The sequence below is a fragment of the Staurois parvus genome, unplaced genomic scaffold (assembly GCF_062004578.1).
Source record: "Staurois parvus isolate SC_StPar_1 unplaced genomic scaffold, SC_StPar_1.0 ptg000655l, whole genome shotgun sequence".
NCBI lineage: Eukaryota > Metazoa > Chordata > Amphibia > Anura > Ranidae > Staurois > Staurois parvus.
In genome coordinates, this window is record NW_028318451.1 from 1,061,353 (window position 1) to 1,079,321 (window position 17,969).

At 39.9% G+C, this 17,969-nt stretch overlaps 1 protein-coding gene across 2 annotated transcripts in view; it reads left to right on the forward strand.

Annotated features, from left to right (window-relative positions):
• The window catches only part of LOC149448845 (interferon-induced, double-stranded RNA-activated protein kinase-like), a 143,769-nt gene that overhangs the window by 118,901 nt on the left and 6,899 nt on the right, over nt 1-17,969 (forward strand). For both annotated transcript variants that reach the window (XM_089694188.1, XM_089694189.1), the window contains exons 20-22: nt 2,929-3,051; nt 4,502-4,630; nt 7,199-7,391. In XM_089694188.1, coding sequence (XP_089550314.1) covers nt 2,929-3,051; nt 4,502-4,630; nt 7,199-7,391 — 445 coding nt within the window. The remainder of the gene's footprint in view (nt 1-2,928; nt 3,052-4,501; nt 4,631-7,198; nt 7,392-17,969) is intronic.

The window sequence follows — 17,969 nt, forward strand, 5'->3', positions numbered from 1 at the left end:
TCACTAGATCTCCTGTGTAAATATAAATTGGTGACCTGTAAAGGCTTTTAAAGCGTCGCCTATTGATAATGAAAATGTATGTACTTTGTTGCCATTGCCTGTGCATGCGCATTTTTAAAGCATGTCATGTTTGCTATCTATTTACTTGGCGGAACATCATCTTTTATATTGTATCAAACAGTTGGGCAATATATTGTGATTTTGTGCATTAAAATTCTAAAAAGTGTATTTTTCCCAAAAGATTTGCATTTGAAAAATTGCTGCGCAACTACTATGTGACATAATACATTTCAACACCTGCCGTTTTATTCTTTAGGGCCTCTGCTTTAAAAAATATATAATATTTGGAGGTTCAAAGAAATTTTCTAGCAAAAAAACCCTGTTTTTTCATGTGAACAAAAAGTGTCAGAAAAGGCTTGGTCTTCAAGAGTGGAAGATATGTGGCATAAGCTTCTAATGTTGGCCCGTAAATGCCAGGATAGTAAAAGCAACCCCTCCAAATGACCCCTTTTTGGAAAGTAGACACTCCAAGCTATTTGCTAAGAGGCATGGTGAGTGTTTTGCATTTGTTGCCACATATTTTTGGAAAACAAAGAAAAATGTATTTTTTCTTTTCTTTTTTTGTTTTTCAGAACCCTGTGACAAAAATTATATCTATAAAATACTCATCATGCCTCCTATCAAATTCCTTGGGGTGTCTACTTTCCAAAAAGGGGTCATTTGAGAGGGTGGGTGTTTGTACTATCCTGGCATTTTAGGGCCTCTGAAACTGTGATAGGTAGTGGGGAAGTGATATGAGGAAATATGCCCTTTGAAAGCCTGCCCGTGGTCATTGGATTTTGGGGGCCTGCATGTAGCTAGGCTGCCAAAAAGTCTCCAACATGTGGCATCCCCATACTTGGGAGAAGTGGAAGAATGTGTTTTGGGGTGTTATTCCACATATACCCATGGCATGCATGAGCAATATATCATTAAAGTGACAATTTTGTGTTAAAAAATAAATTGTTATTTTCCAAAAATTTGTCGCAAAAAATAAAATGTCCCATGGACTCAACATGCCTCTCTGCAAAATCGTTGGGGTGTCTACTTTCCAAAAATGGGTTATTGGGGGGGGGGGTTGTACTGCCCTGGCATTTTAGCACCTTAAGAAATGTGATAGTAGGCAGTCAAAAAGTAAAAGCTACGTAAGACGCTATAACTTTCACACAAACCAATTAATATACACGTATTGAGATTTTCTTTACCAAAGTCATGTAGCAGAATACATTTTGGCCTAAATTTATGACTAACTTTGAGTTTATTGGATATTTTTTATAACCAAAAGTGAAAAATATTGGTTTTTTTTTTTTAAATTTCAGTCTTTTTTTTTTTGTTTATAGCGCAAAAAGTAAAAACCGCAGAGGTGATCAAATACCACCAAAAGAAAACTCTATTTGTGTGAAAAAGGATTTAAATTTAGTTTGGGTACAGCATTGCACGACCGCGCAATTACCAGTTGAAAGAGTGCAGTGCCAAACATCAAAAAATGGCCTTTTCATGAAGGGGGATAAATCCTCTGGAGGGCAAGTGGTTAAAATGCCAGGAAGACACTGTGATCTTTGGAGCAGCATTAGTTAACCTCCAGGGGAAATCATCCTAGGCATACATTTTCATTTGTTCCTATTGTGTGGTGAGGGTTTGAGCAAGGACAACTTTGGATTGTTCATCTGTTCATGTACGATGTTCACACAACAGGTTGTGATACATCAGTGGAAGAACTGGAATTTATTTGAAATATTTTTTAACAGAGTAAAATTTTGCACATATTTCTTTTGGTGGACTATAAATATTCACGAATTGTAACTACTGAGCGCTGCAATTACTTTTTTATTTTTCTTGTGGGTGTAGTGTATATCTATACCTATTGCATGCAGCTGTTTGTTTCAAATTTACACTAATAATGCTGACTTCATTACACTGTGTTTCTTTATACTATTGCTGTTGTTTCATTTAGCATCCATATTCATTTATACTCTTAAATTAGCATTAAGTATTAACTAAGCAATGCCGGTGTGAACAAGCCCGAAGGATGTATTAAAATCTACATTATATTACATGTTAACACAACATATACTGTAGAAATGGGCATAGAAAAACACCTGCAATATAGTGCACTATAACAGATGGTTGAGAATGCTGTTTATTGTGGTGTGTGATGCATTGCCAAAAAAAGTGCAGTTACATTTCTCCATGCATTGAGGCTTGTTGGTTGCCCAAAATGCAATGCGCGTTTGTGCGCTAGAAAAACGCATACAGAAAAATTGGGTTAACACACAGAAAAGTTTCAATGGGCATTTAATGATTTTCTATAAAAAAAAATAGACAGTTGTATGCGTGTATTACCGGTATAATATGTGATGAACTCTAAAGTCTCGCTGCTCCCAAGCTGTGCCATTCCGCACTGTGAGCCACCTGAGTACTGGGCGCTGGAGTTCATTCCTGCTCTGTACTGTACTAACATTGTATTAAAGCAAGGCCACACTCCAGTGACATCACTTCCTTCAAAATATTTGCTGAATCATAGTCGAGATGGGTAAAATGTGCTAGAAAGGTGGTTCTCCTGGGTGGGGATCTGAATCTGCAATGTTTGTGTAAAAAAAGATTTTGTAGGAAGTGACATAACTGGAGTGAAACCCTGATTTAACATACTGTAATATGCAATGTAACTGAACTATTTTTCTGATGATGAGTTCTGTATGCAGTATATATTTTTATACATTTTAGTGAACTTTTGCCACAACATAAGTGTGTAGCTCACATATTGTGTTTGCCTGAGTCTAGATGAAAATAATGCTTGGCACAGTTCTTATAGTTGTAAGTAATTGTATAGAATAATATGTAAGTATTTAACAAGGTAATCAAAATACCTTTTTGTTTTTGTTGTGTCAGTCCACTTAACGATTTTAAGGATGTCAGTAAACTAGATTCGGGATCATTTGGCCGAGTATTCAAAGCAAGGAAGATTCTGGATGACATGGACTATGCTGTGAAAGAAATACCTGTGAAACACAGGTAAGTATTATGCATATACTGGAAATTAGCTTTATCTATTTAAGGGATAAGTTCACCTTTGTTCACATTTGTTTTCCTAAATTCCAGCTCCTCTATGTACTAATATAGCATTAATGTACTTCTTTTGTATAAATTCAAAAGCTTTCCTTTTTTTCTACCCACTTTGGAATTTAGAAAACGTGGAATTTAGATGGAAAAAAAAGTGAACAAAGGTGAACTTATCCTTTAAATGAAATCTGATATGAGAGAAGATTGCTGCTGCTGACTGCTCCTTCTCAAAATCCTATCTGCTTGGCTGTCATCATGCTGATGTTTTGGTTGAGAATTTTTTGGCTCAGAACACAGATAGACACAAGGAATTCTGACTTTTTCCATCTTTCATTTCCTGCATAGGTTTCAGAAATAATCAGAATAAATAAAGGCAACCATGAATTTCAGAAAGCCACCAATGGCAGCTTATGCATTTCTCTCATTGGGTGTGTACCTTAAAGTGTACTAAAGGCTGTTTTTTTGTGTTAAAATACAAAAAAACAGATTATACTTACATGCTGTATGTAATCATGTTGCACAGAGCGGTCCCTTACCTCCTCTTTGCCAGTACCCTGCTGTGGCTCTCTGCTCCTACCAGCACAGAGTTTCATAAGTTGCCATGAATTGCATTTTTCAGTTTTTAGTTTCATTACAAATTCGAGAAATAATCATTTAATAATTTTTACATCTTTTGGGAATTTAGCTGGCATGATCTCTGTGCTTGTTCCCAGGTCTTCATACCATCTGCTGCCATTAATCGGGCAGTCCACTGTGTTTTTGTTGTTCTGTATATTGTCATTGTGTTAAGTAGGGAGCCATCTATTGGCCCTTCACTTGCACCCTTATCAATAAAGAACAGGAAGTGTCTCATGTTTGTTAAGAATAAAATATTTTCCCATAAACCACTGCAGCCTTTTTAGCGTTTAGAGGAACACCAGTGAAGGTCTCCTTCATTCTCCCTTTGATACACATTTGCCTGTAAGTTCTTTCATTGTGTTTGTTAAAGTCACATACATAGCTAGATCACATTTCAATGTATTCAATGTGATTTGTACACAGCTGTTTGTAAGAAATGTGTTCATTGTATGCATTTTTGAGAGATGTGTCTACAAGCATATTGCAATTTCAGTTTATGTGATTGTATTGCAGTTTTACAGAACTATTCACAGAAGTAAATTCAGTTTTGGAATGAAACACAATGCTGCTTCTGTTTATTTTGTTTGCTACCTGTTGGCTAACCAAGAACAGCATATTTACGGATAATAAAAAGGTCATAGGATGACTAATTCCAGCATGTTTTAATTGAAACCATTTTTAAATGATATGTCTCTTAGGCATATAGGAGCCTTTAATTATTTTGTTTACTTTGAAGATTTTCCTAGTATTATTTTTCATGATATGTTTAATATTATGTTTTTAGGCACACAAAACATGAAGAAGAAGTAAAGGCTTTAGCTCGTCTTTATCATCCAAATATTGTTCGCTACTTCAATGCTTGGTGGGCAGACAGCCCCATCTCAGACTGGAGTGAAAATAGTAGTAGCTCAAGGTACCTATTTTTTTATTTTTAAATTTACTTAACCAACTTTACTGTGCTTTGAAGCAACCACTGAGAAATGATGGAGATCACATGTGTACAATATAGTATTTTTCTAGTCTACTCTCTGATTGTATAATAGTATAATATTGATATCACTACTTAATACCCCTCCAGTACTGTACAACCGCACAGGGCAGTAATGCATTGTACCTGCTTCAACACTTAGACATCCACATCCTTGGGGTGCTCAGAAAAATAAAAAAGTGCTCCAGGGTGCCCCACTTCTTTTAGAACTCTTGAAGAATATTTGTGTGAGCATGTTGCCATGGTACAAATCTCAGCGGCAGGAAAAATGGGAAAAACACCTATTCAAATGTACCCTATCTACTGCAACTACTGACCTTGCTCGTTGATTTTTGTGGAGTAGCAAATGTTCAGAGTGACCTTAGCAACTTGTCTGTTCCAGTCAAATGTGTCTGCTTTTTGTAACACAGTAAAGATTAACTCCTGTGGAATTCTGGAAAGCCAATGCGATGTGGATCTGTAGTCGTAAACAACAGCTCCATTCAAAATAGTTTCCATGGTTTGCAGTGGTTTAAATTAAAGTTCAGACTTACACTAGGATATTTCTGCCATATGAAACCCTTTTGAAAGAGCCTTTCCCACAACAATAGGGCCATGACATGCAAAACTGTACTTTTCATCTGAGCTAGCATTGTTACCTTTCTCCACAAGTGAATGCTGATAAAGAATCCACTACAGGGTGAATTAAATCAAATTGAATATCACATGCCATTAAGTGATTTTCCAGTAGTAATATATGGAGAATTTGCGTCCGTCAGTGACAACTATTTTTAAATTGGAACAAAAAGGTTAAAGGTACGAAGGACTGAAAATTAAACCTCAACATTCATACATGGTACATCCGCTCAGTACTTCATTTTCTCATCCAGCTACATTTATAGCACAGTCTTTAACTCACTATATCAAACTGACTGTACAATTGTTGTACATTCTCCTTTAGATGTATTGTGTGTGTTGAGCTTAACTCAAGGTAGGAATGAATCTGACTAGTGGCTAGAAGAAACTCCTTAATAAGAATGACTTCAGGTATGTTTGGACACAAGTCTGAACCTGCTTGGTCTACCTCGCCAGAAAGTTGTTACTGCAGATAGCCAATCAGAGGGAGGCATTTCCTACCCCGTAGCTGCACATATACTAGGGGTGTGTGTTCATGAGACAGGAAATATCTGCACCGCTTATGATTTGCTTTCTGTCAGGGCAGGGGCCGAGGAACGGACAGGCAGGCCTAACAATGTAACGCACTGGCTAACGACAACCACCACCCACAGACCGAAGTCCCTCAGGGCGCGGAGTCTAAGTCCCAGGCTGCCCTTCACCAGGGCCCCTGATGGTGGGGATGGACTTGACGCAGCCAGGAACCAGGTCGCGGCCCCCGAGACACCTCAGCTGCGGTAATGGCCGCCGCCAATGGCGTGTAGCTGGTGAAAGAGACAAAAGAGTAGTCAGACAGGCCGGGTCAACAACAACAGGACAAAACAGTACAGGACAGCAGACGAGAATCACAGGTCACGAGCCGGGTTCAGCAACAGAGGGTCAGATCAAAGGAGAATACAAAGAATAGTCAAGTCACAAGCCGAATCAGATACCAGGAGAGTCACGAGAGTCAGACCAGAGTATTAGCAACACAAAGACATAAGACACAAGTGCAAAGAGCATGTGCGGGCCACAGGCTTATATGTCATCAGCCACACCCCTCTGGGGGATGGACCTCAGAGACCTGAAGGCATAAAAGGATTCCCACCATGCACAGCAGAATTCCAAGATGGATGCCAGCACATGGAGTAACATAACCTCAGGGAAAAGGTAGGACCTTGACACTTTCCGCAGTGACTACATCCTGGCAGGATGAGCTCAGGCAGGTTCAGACTCATGTCCAAAGCCACCTGAGCTCATTCCTGCTAAGGAGTTTCTACCAGCCACTAGTTCCTATCTTGAAACTTTGAATGGGATGTAGGATTTATACAGAACTCAGTTTAGGTACATTAAAGTTAATTTTTGTTGCAGTGGATAGTTGCTAGTGGAAGTTGCTAGTTGAAATTGATTAAAAAAAGTTAATTTTACATATAGTAGCACATGACTATTAGCTATTGCCAGATCCAATATATTTTTTCCTCAAATATTATTCCTGTAGTTCCCAGCGCTCCCTCAGTCTTCTAGCCAGTGAGCGTTCATATCAAGCACAACTCAGATGGTTTACTGCATTTAGGCTACATGTCTCATGATTCCTTGTGCTGCTGGTGCCAGAGCATTTAGCTTCTGCTCGTTGCTTTGTGGTTCTTCTTGCATGTCATCACACATTTCTAACCAGGAGGGCGAAATGAAGTAATCTTCTAGGGGGATATCAAGATTGAATTTGTAAAGACAAGTTTTTTGCTTAGAGGTGCTATAAAGAAAAAAAAGCAGCTACACAAATGTATGTGATATGCAAATGTATTGTATATATATTTTTATAATGAGGTTTATTAACACGTTGAGCTTTTTCTTGTCTTCCAGTGATTTGAAACAAACTGAAATGTATCTTTTTATTCAAATGGAATTATGTATAAATGGATCCTTAAAACAATGGATTAAGAAGAGAAACTATAAAAAAGCCGTTGACAAGTGTGAGAGCCTGCAGTTTTTTAGGCAGATAATTGAAGCCGTAAAATATATTCATTCACAAAAGCTTATTCACAGAGACCTTAAAGTGAGTATGTTGCCAAAGTTATCAGTGTCTGTTCTCTGGTTTATGCATAATGATGTGTATTCAGTGGTCTGCGGTTTCTTCAAAATAGCAAAGGTCTTTACGGACAGTGGTATAGCTGTAGACTGACCTAATGATCACCAGATGGTTTATATACCACTGGGCATTGTAAAGAGCAGCCTGTTTCAACCAGGGTGCCCAGGAACCCTAAGGTGCCTGCAGGTTTCTTCAGGGGTGCCTTGGCTAAATGCTTAAAAATTCCCAAAAACTGTATACAAGCTAGCGGGTGGATCAAGACTGCCTTTTAGTTACACAAAGCTCCAAGTTTTTATTGTGCACCATTACAACCTTCTAGCCGCCAGTGTCCGAACAATCAATGACATCATTGGTTTATAAGGAGGACATTGGGCACCTGCATAGTATCCTTGTTTAACCCTTCCCCTGTCCATCTCTGTTGGAACTGGGGTTAATTACAGCCTCCTGTTTTAACAGCTGCCTATTCATCTATGAGACATGAAGTAATTGTTAAACAAATTTAATTTTTATAGGAATGAAGTTGATGTATGGATCACTTGTAACATTCAAAGTTTATATTCTTCCATCCCGCATTAATTAGGGTTAACGGCAGTCACTTTTTATGTAATTAATAAAAAGGGAAAGAAACTGTGGGGGAAATGCTGGAATTCTAGTTTAATTTTAGAATGGGGTGCAGAATTTTAAAGGGTGCCTTGAATGAAGACAGGTTGGTTGAAAAACACTGGTATAGAGAAATGTGTAGTCTGACAAGTGGACTGTGGAACGGCTTACGGTAAAGCACATGTTTTTATCACTTGCAATAATAGCCATGCATATTCTCAGGAACTTCCAAGTTGTGTGCTCATCCAGGCAGACTATGATCTACAATACAGTCTGTCTTCTAGGGTGTAATAAGGCTTTTGGTATAAATTATGGATTGGTCTTTCCCAGTTCATCTAGCATTTCTCCCTTGCTTTCCTCTGCTTTCATTTATTTTGATGTTTTTCTGGACCTTGCAGCACTTCAGCTGTGCTGGCAGGGCCCTCTTTCACTCCTGCATTTTCCATGTGCATGTGCCAGCATTACCTGTATTCTTCAGGCTTCCTATCCACCGGCAGGATTGTGGCTTAGAGCTTGCAAACCCTACTGGGTTTTGAAGAGCATCCTGATTGGTTAAGTATTTAATTAATCCTCACAATTAATTTTGGCTACACTACCTGACTAAGGCTACATTCACACTAGCCTTGTCAGCAAGCGGCAGACAGGCGTTTGGGAAGCGTTTTTACCGTTTTCCAAGCGTCTCGAAAAATTCTGCACATTGCAGCACATAGTGCTGTTCACACAGGAGTGTTAGCATCGCGTCGGGGCAAAACGGACGCCTCTGGTCGAGTCAGGAGGAGTTGAAGCCTCCTTTTCAAGTCTATGGTGCAGCTCCCCAAACACCCGGCCTGCGTTTTCAGTGCGGTTGCATTTGCGGATGTTAACACCATTCAAACTTCATTATAGACGTTTGTGGGGCGTTTTTAACTCTTGGCAAACGCCTAGCAAGCGCCGCTAAACCGTGCATACGGACCAACATTTGTCAAATGCTATAGGGGCGTTTGGCAAGAGTTGGAAAAAAAGTCAAGTGTGAACGAGCCCTTAGTCTCTGTTACATCACATGGCACTGTCTATGCCTGGCAGTATATGACCCTTTGTCAGTTGCTCAGCTTGCCTTTCTAGTTACAGATTGTCACCATCAATGGCATCCAAACATTATACCTAAGGACTGCAAAACCCCATCAGCAGGGTCTCTGGTGAAGACTTGGTGGCTCTCAGAGCTTGCTCCTTGAGAAGATCCTAGCTCAGTGCTGCTGGTAAATCGGGGCATCCACCACCCTCCTAGTTTAGTCTGTAGGAATTCTTCTCTGTACTTAAAATCCTCACACATTATGCATTCTGCAGTAAATTAAGTAGCTAAAGAAAAACATTATAAAACATTATAATAAAATTGGAGTTTTTAATAATAGCAGCTTATCAGGGTTCATTTTTAATTTATGGAAACTTTAAACAAGAATTGTGATTGGTCCCTAAGGGGAAACAAATTCAATTTCATATAATTTTTAATTTTCTTCTGGTTCCATGAATCAACCCCTAAGTCTATAAGTATTTGAATCTCTGAATTAGATTGCAAATACTGGGACGTGAATAACGGGATGTATACAGTGGCCCAAAGTAACTATAGGGGTGTCAATAATATTTATGTTTCTGCTACCAGAAAATTTTATTGAGATGAAAACAAAGACATATAGTATGCATATAGTTACATATTGAAGAGAGAAGGTAGGGAAAGAAGAAGGGTGTGGGTGTCGAGGGGGAAAGAAAGAGGGATTCTCAGAGGCTGCTAAATTAGTTATGAGAGATCATTGAGTAGGGAAAAGTAAAGGTTCAGTCATGATAGGGAGCTAGAGAAAGTTGTCATGAGTGTCTTTAGTATTAGCATTTAATTTCTCATTATTGGAGTATCAGACTGCGGCACAGTCATTATCAATAGGTTTATGAAGAAGAGCCTTGAGTTAACCATAGTATAACCACCTTATTTTCAGCATGTCATCTGTCTCTCAGCATCCCCTAAAGCAGGGGTCCTCAAGCTACGGCCCGCGGGCCACATGCGGCCTGCCGAGGACATTTATTTGGGCCGCCGGGCAAGGGACTAGGGTTTGGCAGATCGGAAGAGCTCGGCAGGGCTCGGGCGGGAGGCAGGAGGGAGGGATCAGCAATTCTAGAACAGGGGAAGGTGGGCTGGGCTTATGAACCCGCACCTCTCATCTAGCGTGTCTGCAGCCAGCCGGCCATCTATTCTGATCAGTGCATGCAACCGTCACGGCCGGAGGGCAGAGCATAGAGCTGATCATGAAGAGGGGGAGCAAGAGAGGAGACTCCATCGCTGCATGTTGGGTATCATGGCCACGGACCCTAGATAAGTGCAATAGATGATCGATCTCCTCCCTCTCTCTTTCCGATCTCTTTCCTCTCTCCCCTCCTCTCTCCCCCCTCCTCTCTCTCCCCCCCTCTCTCTCCCCCCCCCTCTCCCCCCCTCCTCTCTCCCCCCCCCCTCCTCTCCCCCCCCCTCCTCTCTCCCCCCCTCCTCTCTCTCCCCCCTCCTCTCCCCCCCTCCTCTCTCCACCCCCCTCTCCCCCCCTCTCTCCCCCCTCCCCCCTCTCTCTCCCCCCTCTCCCCCCCTCTCTCTCCCCCCCTCTCTCCCCCCCCTCTCTCTCTCCCCCCCTCTCTCCCCCCCCCTCTCTCTCTCCCCCCCTCTCTCCCCCCCCCCTCTCTCTTTACATTGTACACAGATCTGACCCAACAAGGTGTCCTGCATTTACCGTATATTTTGCTCCATAAGACACACTTGGGGGGAAATGTCTGTGCGTCTTATGGAGCGGCCGGCCCAGTATTCCCGCCGCCGTTGTATGTCCGCAGTCTCTGGTCATCTCATGTACTATGAACGCAGTCTCTGGTCATCTCCTGTACTGTGTCCGCATTTGTTCATAGTTTTTTTTTTAAAACTATAGTCCGGCCATCCAACGGTCTGAGGGACATTGAACTGGCCCCGTTTAAAAAGTTTGAGGACCCCTGCCCTAAAGCAAGAAGCAGGATAAGACAGAATGCACTTGATGATTCTTGATGGAGGAAAATACCAGTGAAACATTACCTTATAGGCATTTTCCTGTACTTGTACATTTTATGAACACTTTGAAAGAGTGAGCCAAATGTCACCCTATTCTGCTGGAGAGGACTTTATTTAGCTTGTTTTTTTCAATGGATGCAATAAAAAGCAGCTTGATAGAGGACTTGCTTAGGATAGTGGAATTTAACAGAGACAGCACTCCTTTTGCCATAAGGGACATGGGAGAGTGCCAGTTCCTAAAGTAGAGCTTTAGTCAGAAAATTAAGTCCTGCTAGATCAGTACAGGCTGGCCCCTTTTGCAGGTATAGCTATATAAAATGTTAAAAATACAGTAATATCTCGGTTTAAGAACGCCTCGGTTAAAGTAATTTTCAGTTTACAAATGAAAATCCACTGAAAATAATGCCTCGGTTCACAAATTTTGTATGAATTTTTTTCGCAATACGAGGTGTATGTCAGTGCTGATTTTTAAATGCAATTGCTGGCTTTTTTTTTTTTTCTTCACTATAGCTCACAGAATTAGCTGTCACTTTCCCCAAAGTTAACGGAAATTTTTTTTTTAAGAAACTAAAAAGAAACATTGTTTGCCCCCCCCTTTCCTGACCTGCCAGGCTGCATGCTCTGAAAAGGGTCTGGTATGGATTTTGGGGAGGACCCCCACGCCATTTTGATTTAAATTTTGGTGTGGGAGTTCCCCTCAAAATCCATACCAGAAACGAAAGGCTTGGTATGGATGGGTGGGGGGACCCCACGCAGTTTTTTAGATTATTTTTTTAATTGCCGGCAATTCTTTTACATTCAGCTGTCAGTGGGGAACCCCGCTGACAGCTGAAATATTAACACATGGTTGTCACTACTAAAATGCCGCATCACTTGATAAAATGACTCATGCGGTATTTATTAGTGTTTACTTTTTCTGATCTCCGGAACAGATTAATTGGTTTTCAATGCATTCCTATGGGAAACGGCGTTTCGGTTTAAGAATTTTTCGTTATAAGAAAAGTCCTGCAGAACGAATTAAATTCTTAAACCGAGGTATTACTGTAAGTGCCTATAATGTTCAAAATCCAGTAACACACTGTCTCACCCTGTTTTGCACGTGCCTAAAATGTAGAGGCCGATCTGCTGACAGCCTAAAGATTTATTGCGGGCTCTGGGCTTCAGCTAAATAGTAGCCTCCGACAAGAAGAAACAGGAACAATGCTGGAAACAATTTACAGCACAAACTTATTTTGATAACGTAATTATTAATGTGGAATCTATGTTCCTTAGAAGATTATTTTTAAGTTGTTATGGATAAAGTTTTGCTTTATGTAGGAGAACTAAGGCAGTTGGGACATGGTGAGATTCCAAAAGTTGTGAAAAAGTGTGAAACCCTTCCATAGTCAACAATTAATTTACCTTGGTAAAACCATGCCGCCCACCCACCTAATAGTTATTTTTCACAATAATCTATATGCTGTACTTCAAAAAAATTACATCTATATCTTAATCCAATTTAGCTCATAGATATGAGGTAGCATTATGATCTTAAATCTAGTGAAGTGCAATTTACATAGTTAGTCTGGCTGAAAAAAGACCAAAGTCCATCCAGTTCAACCATAAAAAAAAAGCTATAATCCTATACCTACAGTTGATCCAGAGGAAGGCAAAAAAGCCCAGCAAAGCATGATCCAATTTGCACCTGCTGGGAAAAAAATTCCTTCCTGATCCCTCAAGAGGCAATCGGATATTCCCTGGATCAACTTTACCTATAAATGTTAGTATCCAGTTATATTCTGTGTATCTAAGAAAGAATCCAGGCCTTTTTTGAAGAGATCCACTGAGCTGGCCAGTATCAACTCTTGAAGGAGTCAATTCCACATTTTCACAGCTCACACTGTGAAGAAATTTTTCCGTGTTTGCAGATTAAATTTCTTTTCCTTCAGACGTAAAGAGTTCCCCCTTGTCCTCTGTGGTGACCTCAGGGTGAATAGCTCTACACCGAGTTCACTATATGAACCACTGATGTATTTATACATGTTGATCATATCCCCCTTTAATCTCCTCTTCTCAAGAGAGAATACATTCAGTTCCTCTAATCTTTCCTCATAGCTGATCTCCTGCATGCCTCGTATCAGTTTGGTTGCCCTTCTCTGTACTTTCTCCAGTTCCCCAATGTTCTTTTTGTAAATTGGTGCCTAAAATTGAGCTGCATATTCCGGATGAGGTGTTACTAATAATTTGTACAGGGGTAATATGATATCTCTCTCTCTGGAGTCTATATCTCTTTTAATACAAGAGAGGATTTTTCTCGCTTTAGAAACCGCATCTTGGCATTGCATGCCATTATTATGCTTGTAATCTACCAGAACTCCCAGATTGTTCTCCACCATTGATTCCCACAGTTGTACCCCCCCCCCCCCAGTATGATGATGCATGCATATTCTTAGCCCCCAAGTGCATAACCTTACATTTATCAACATTAAACCTCAGTTGCCACATAGTTGCCCAATTAAACAGTGCATTGAGGTTGGCTTGAAAGTTGGAGACATCCTGTAAGGATGTTATTCCACTGCACAGCTTGGTGTCATCTGCAAAGACTGAAATGGGATTTTTAATCCCAGACCATATATCGTTTATAAATATATTAGAAAGTAAGGGTCCCAACACTGAACCTTGGGGTACACTACTGATGACCCCAGACCATTCAGAGTATGAATCATTAACAGCTACTCTTTGAATATGATCTTTTAGCCAGTTTTCTATCCATTTACATACAGATTTTTCTAAGCCCGTAGACTTTACCTTACACATTATCCTTGTGTGGGGAACTGTGTCAAATGCTTTTGCAAAATGCAAGTATACCACATCTACTGCCACCCCTCTGTCCAAGTTTTTGCTCATCTCCTCATAAAAAGAAATCAGATTTGTTTGACAACTTCTGTCTTTCAGGAATCCATGCTGTCTGTTGCCTAAAATATTTTTTTCCAGCAAGAACTCATCTATGTGGTCTTTTAGTAAACTCGCCAGTATCTTCCCAAATATAGAAGTTAAACTAACAGGTCTATAATTACTTGGTAAAGATTTTGATCCCTTTTTAAATATAGGCACCGCATTGGCCTTACGCAAATCCAGTGATACCATGCCAGTCATTAAAGAGTCCCTAAAAATTAGAAACAATGGCTTTAAAATGACAGAGCTCAATTCTTTAAGGACCCGTGGGTGTATGCCATCTGGTCCAGGTGCTTTATTCACCTTTATACAGTCTAAATATTTTTGGATCATATCAATTGTGAGCCAATGTGGATCATCTGGAGCTGTGTCAATACCATGCCCATTATGGACAAAAGCTCCCCCATGCTCCTTTGTATACACAGAACTGAAGAAGGTATTTTAATAAATTTGCCTTCTCTTTGTCCCCAGTCACCCACTCTAGATTATTTTGTAAAGGGCCTGCATGCTCGGACCATTACACTATTAATATATTTGAAGAATTTTTGGGGTTGGTTCTGCTATCTTTTGCAATCTGTCTTTCATTTTAAATTTTTGCAGCCTTTATTTCCTTTTTGCATATTCTGGTATATTCTTTGTAATGTTTAAACAATGATAGCGTTCCTTCATTTTTATATTTAATACAAGCTCTTTTCTTATTATTTATAGTTTTTATAACTTTGGCCGTAAGCCACATAGGTTTTATTTTTAGCCTTTTAAACTTGTTGCCCATGGGAATATATTTTGCAGTGTGTTCACGTACATTCTTTTTGAAAAACTCCCATTTCTGTGTTGTGTTCATCGATGCCAATATTCCCTCCCAGTCTAACTAAGTCCTGGAGAGCAGCCTTGGAAAATTAACTCTCTTGAAATTGAGTATTTTTATTTTTCCCATATGTGTTTGCAGTTTACAGCTAACAATAAATGAAATCAGGTTATGGTCACTGCTACCCAGATGTTCTTTTATATGGACATTCATAATAAGCTCTGAATGGTTTGAGATTACCAGGTCTAGAAGAACATCATTCTTAGTAGGGGCTTCTATGAACTGTACAATAAAATTGTCCTGTAGCAGGTTTAAAAATGTTTGCCCTTTAACTGTTCCTGCAGTACCAATACTACAGTCAATTTCCGGGTAGTTAAAATCCCCCATTATTACCACTGTCCCAGCCTTTGCAGCAATTTTGATCTGTGCAAGGAGCTGAGTTTCCACCTCCTCGTTAACACTGGGAGGCCTGCTAGCACTCATATCCCAGTCACACTATTAACAGGAAATATCAGTTGTCACTTACAGGTTAGTAGACTCGTGCTGTAATCTCCTGTTTTCAACTCTGGTTTTTTAACTAAATTTCACAATAAACGTGTGCATTGAGACAATGAAATAAATAATTCAAGTGTCCATGTATATATCAAAACAAAGTCAAAATAACACCTCTGTGGCAAAGGGAAAAAAAGACTCTGATAGTGTGATACCTTTTTTTTTTTTTCTCTTTGCTGTGGGGTCCATGGGGATTGACTAAAGTGAACCAAGTTTGATACCTCATATCACAGGATACAGATGACACTGAGTGAGTGCTCAATGCCAATCGTTTAAGTATGAGAGGCATTATATTTTGGTGAGTGAGACTACGCTTGGGAGAAAGGTCTTGAGCAATTTTTCATGACGTGGAGTGGAGAGAAGTTTAGTTGTTGATTTCTGCTACCCACACAAGTCATGAGTGTTATTTGTATTTTTTTTCGATATACAACAGCTAAAATAAGTATTAAACACGTCACCATTTTTCTCAGTAAATATATTCCTAAAGGTGCTATTGACATGAAACTTTCACCACATTGCGGTAACAATCCATACATACAAGGAAACCAAAGCAAATATGTTCAGAAATTAAATTATGTGTAATAAAATGGAATGAAACAAGGAAAAAATATTGAACATGCTAACTGAAATTTATTTAATACTTTGTACAACATCTGTCAGGGCTCCAGGGTGTGACCAGAGGTATGTGAACTGACGCAGGGAAACGCAGGCTTCAGATATGTTATAACAATATAATTTATTAACACTAACAATACATAAACGCAGTGCAATACTAAAACATAACACAGTGCAAACAAACCAAACCAAACCACCCACAGATAACAATACATACAATGCAAGCGTCGTCAGGCAGGCCGGGTCAATAACAATCGGGCAGGTAGGAACAGGAGGAGCAGGCAGAGAGTAGTCAGGTCACGAGCCGGGTACAGCAACTAACGGGCAGGTAGGTACAGGGGGTCAGGCAGAGAATAGTCGGGGTCACAAGCCAGGGATCAAACAGGAGAAGTCAGCAGAGGTCCGGATCAGGCAGGGTCAGCAACGAATCAGTCAGACAGGGACAGGAACAGGGATGCAGGTAACAAGATACAGGGGCCCAGAAAAAACACACACCAAGGCCAAGACTGCAGGTCTGGCCATCCCTTAAATACACCTGCATAATCAGCTTCAGGTGTTTGGCTGGCTGCAAGGTTGAGTCTCTGATTGATGAGAGCACCCGCTGGCCAGCCCTGGTACTGCAGCCCACAAGGCAGGTGAGTCCCACCATTACTGGCAAGTCCATTCCTGACAACATCCTTTGTTGGTAATGACAGTTTCAAGATGCCTCCTGTTATTGAGAAACTAGTCACATGCATTGCTCAGATGTGATTTTGGCCCATTCTTCCACACAGTCAGTCTTAAAATCTTGAAGGCCTCTTCTATGAACTCTGATCTTTCATTTTTTTCCATAGATTTTCTATTGGATTCAAGTCAGGTGATTGGCTGGGCCATTCTAGCAGCTTTATTTTCTTTCTATGAAACCAATTAAGAGTTTTCTTGGCTTTGATGTTGGGATCATTGTCTTGCTGACATGTCCACCCTTGTTTCATCGTCATCATCCTGGTAGATGGGAGCAGGTTTTATCAAGAATGTCTTGGTACATTTTCTCATTCATCCTTCCTTAAATGATATGACACTTGCTAGTACTGTGTGCTGAAAAACAACATCGCACCATGATGTTCCCACCTCCAAACATCACTGTTGGTATGATGTTTTTGGGGTGATGTACAGTGCCATATGACCTCCAAACATGGTGTGTATTATGGCATCCAAAGAGTTCAATTTTTGTCTCATTTGACCAGACTATATTCTCCCAGTATTTCACAGACTTGTCTAAATGTTGTGCAGCAAACTATAAATGAGCTTAAACATGTTTTTCTTCAGCAATGGAGTCTTGCATGGTGAGCGTGCATACAGGCCATGGTAGTTGAGTGCATTACCTATTGTTTTCTTTGAAACCGCTAATTCCAGGTCTTTCTGAAGTTCCCCACAAGTGGTCCTTGGCTCTTGGACAACTCTTCTGATAATTCTTTTCACTCCTGTGTTAGAAATCTTGCGAGGAGCACCTGTTCAATACTTATTTTACCTGCTGTATACACGGACACTCTAATGATGTACTTTATTGTTGTATGCACACGTTTATTGTGAAATTTCATTTAACTAGTTTTAAGATCACAGCGCTACCTCATATCTATGATTCTATGATCTAAGTTGAAGTAAGATATAGATGTGATTTTTTTTTTTTTTTTTTTACGTTTTATTTATTATTAAGGGAGGAGCAGTGAGGATCAATGCCATTATTTTCACTTTGGTAGTTGCAGTTTGGCGTCTATGTCATGATTATTATTTATTTGATTTGTTTACTTTGTGTCATACACATCAACACGTACATATTGTGATTCATGATTTTTGAATATTTATTACATATATATGTTTGTTTCAGTTTAATTGAATACCATTTGGGCACATATGTACATAGGCAGTTGTGTAAGGTCAGATATTTGAAGTCAAATCTATTTGCTGTAAATGTGACCATGAGATGTTCCCCACCACCATATCCCCCCGTAATGGA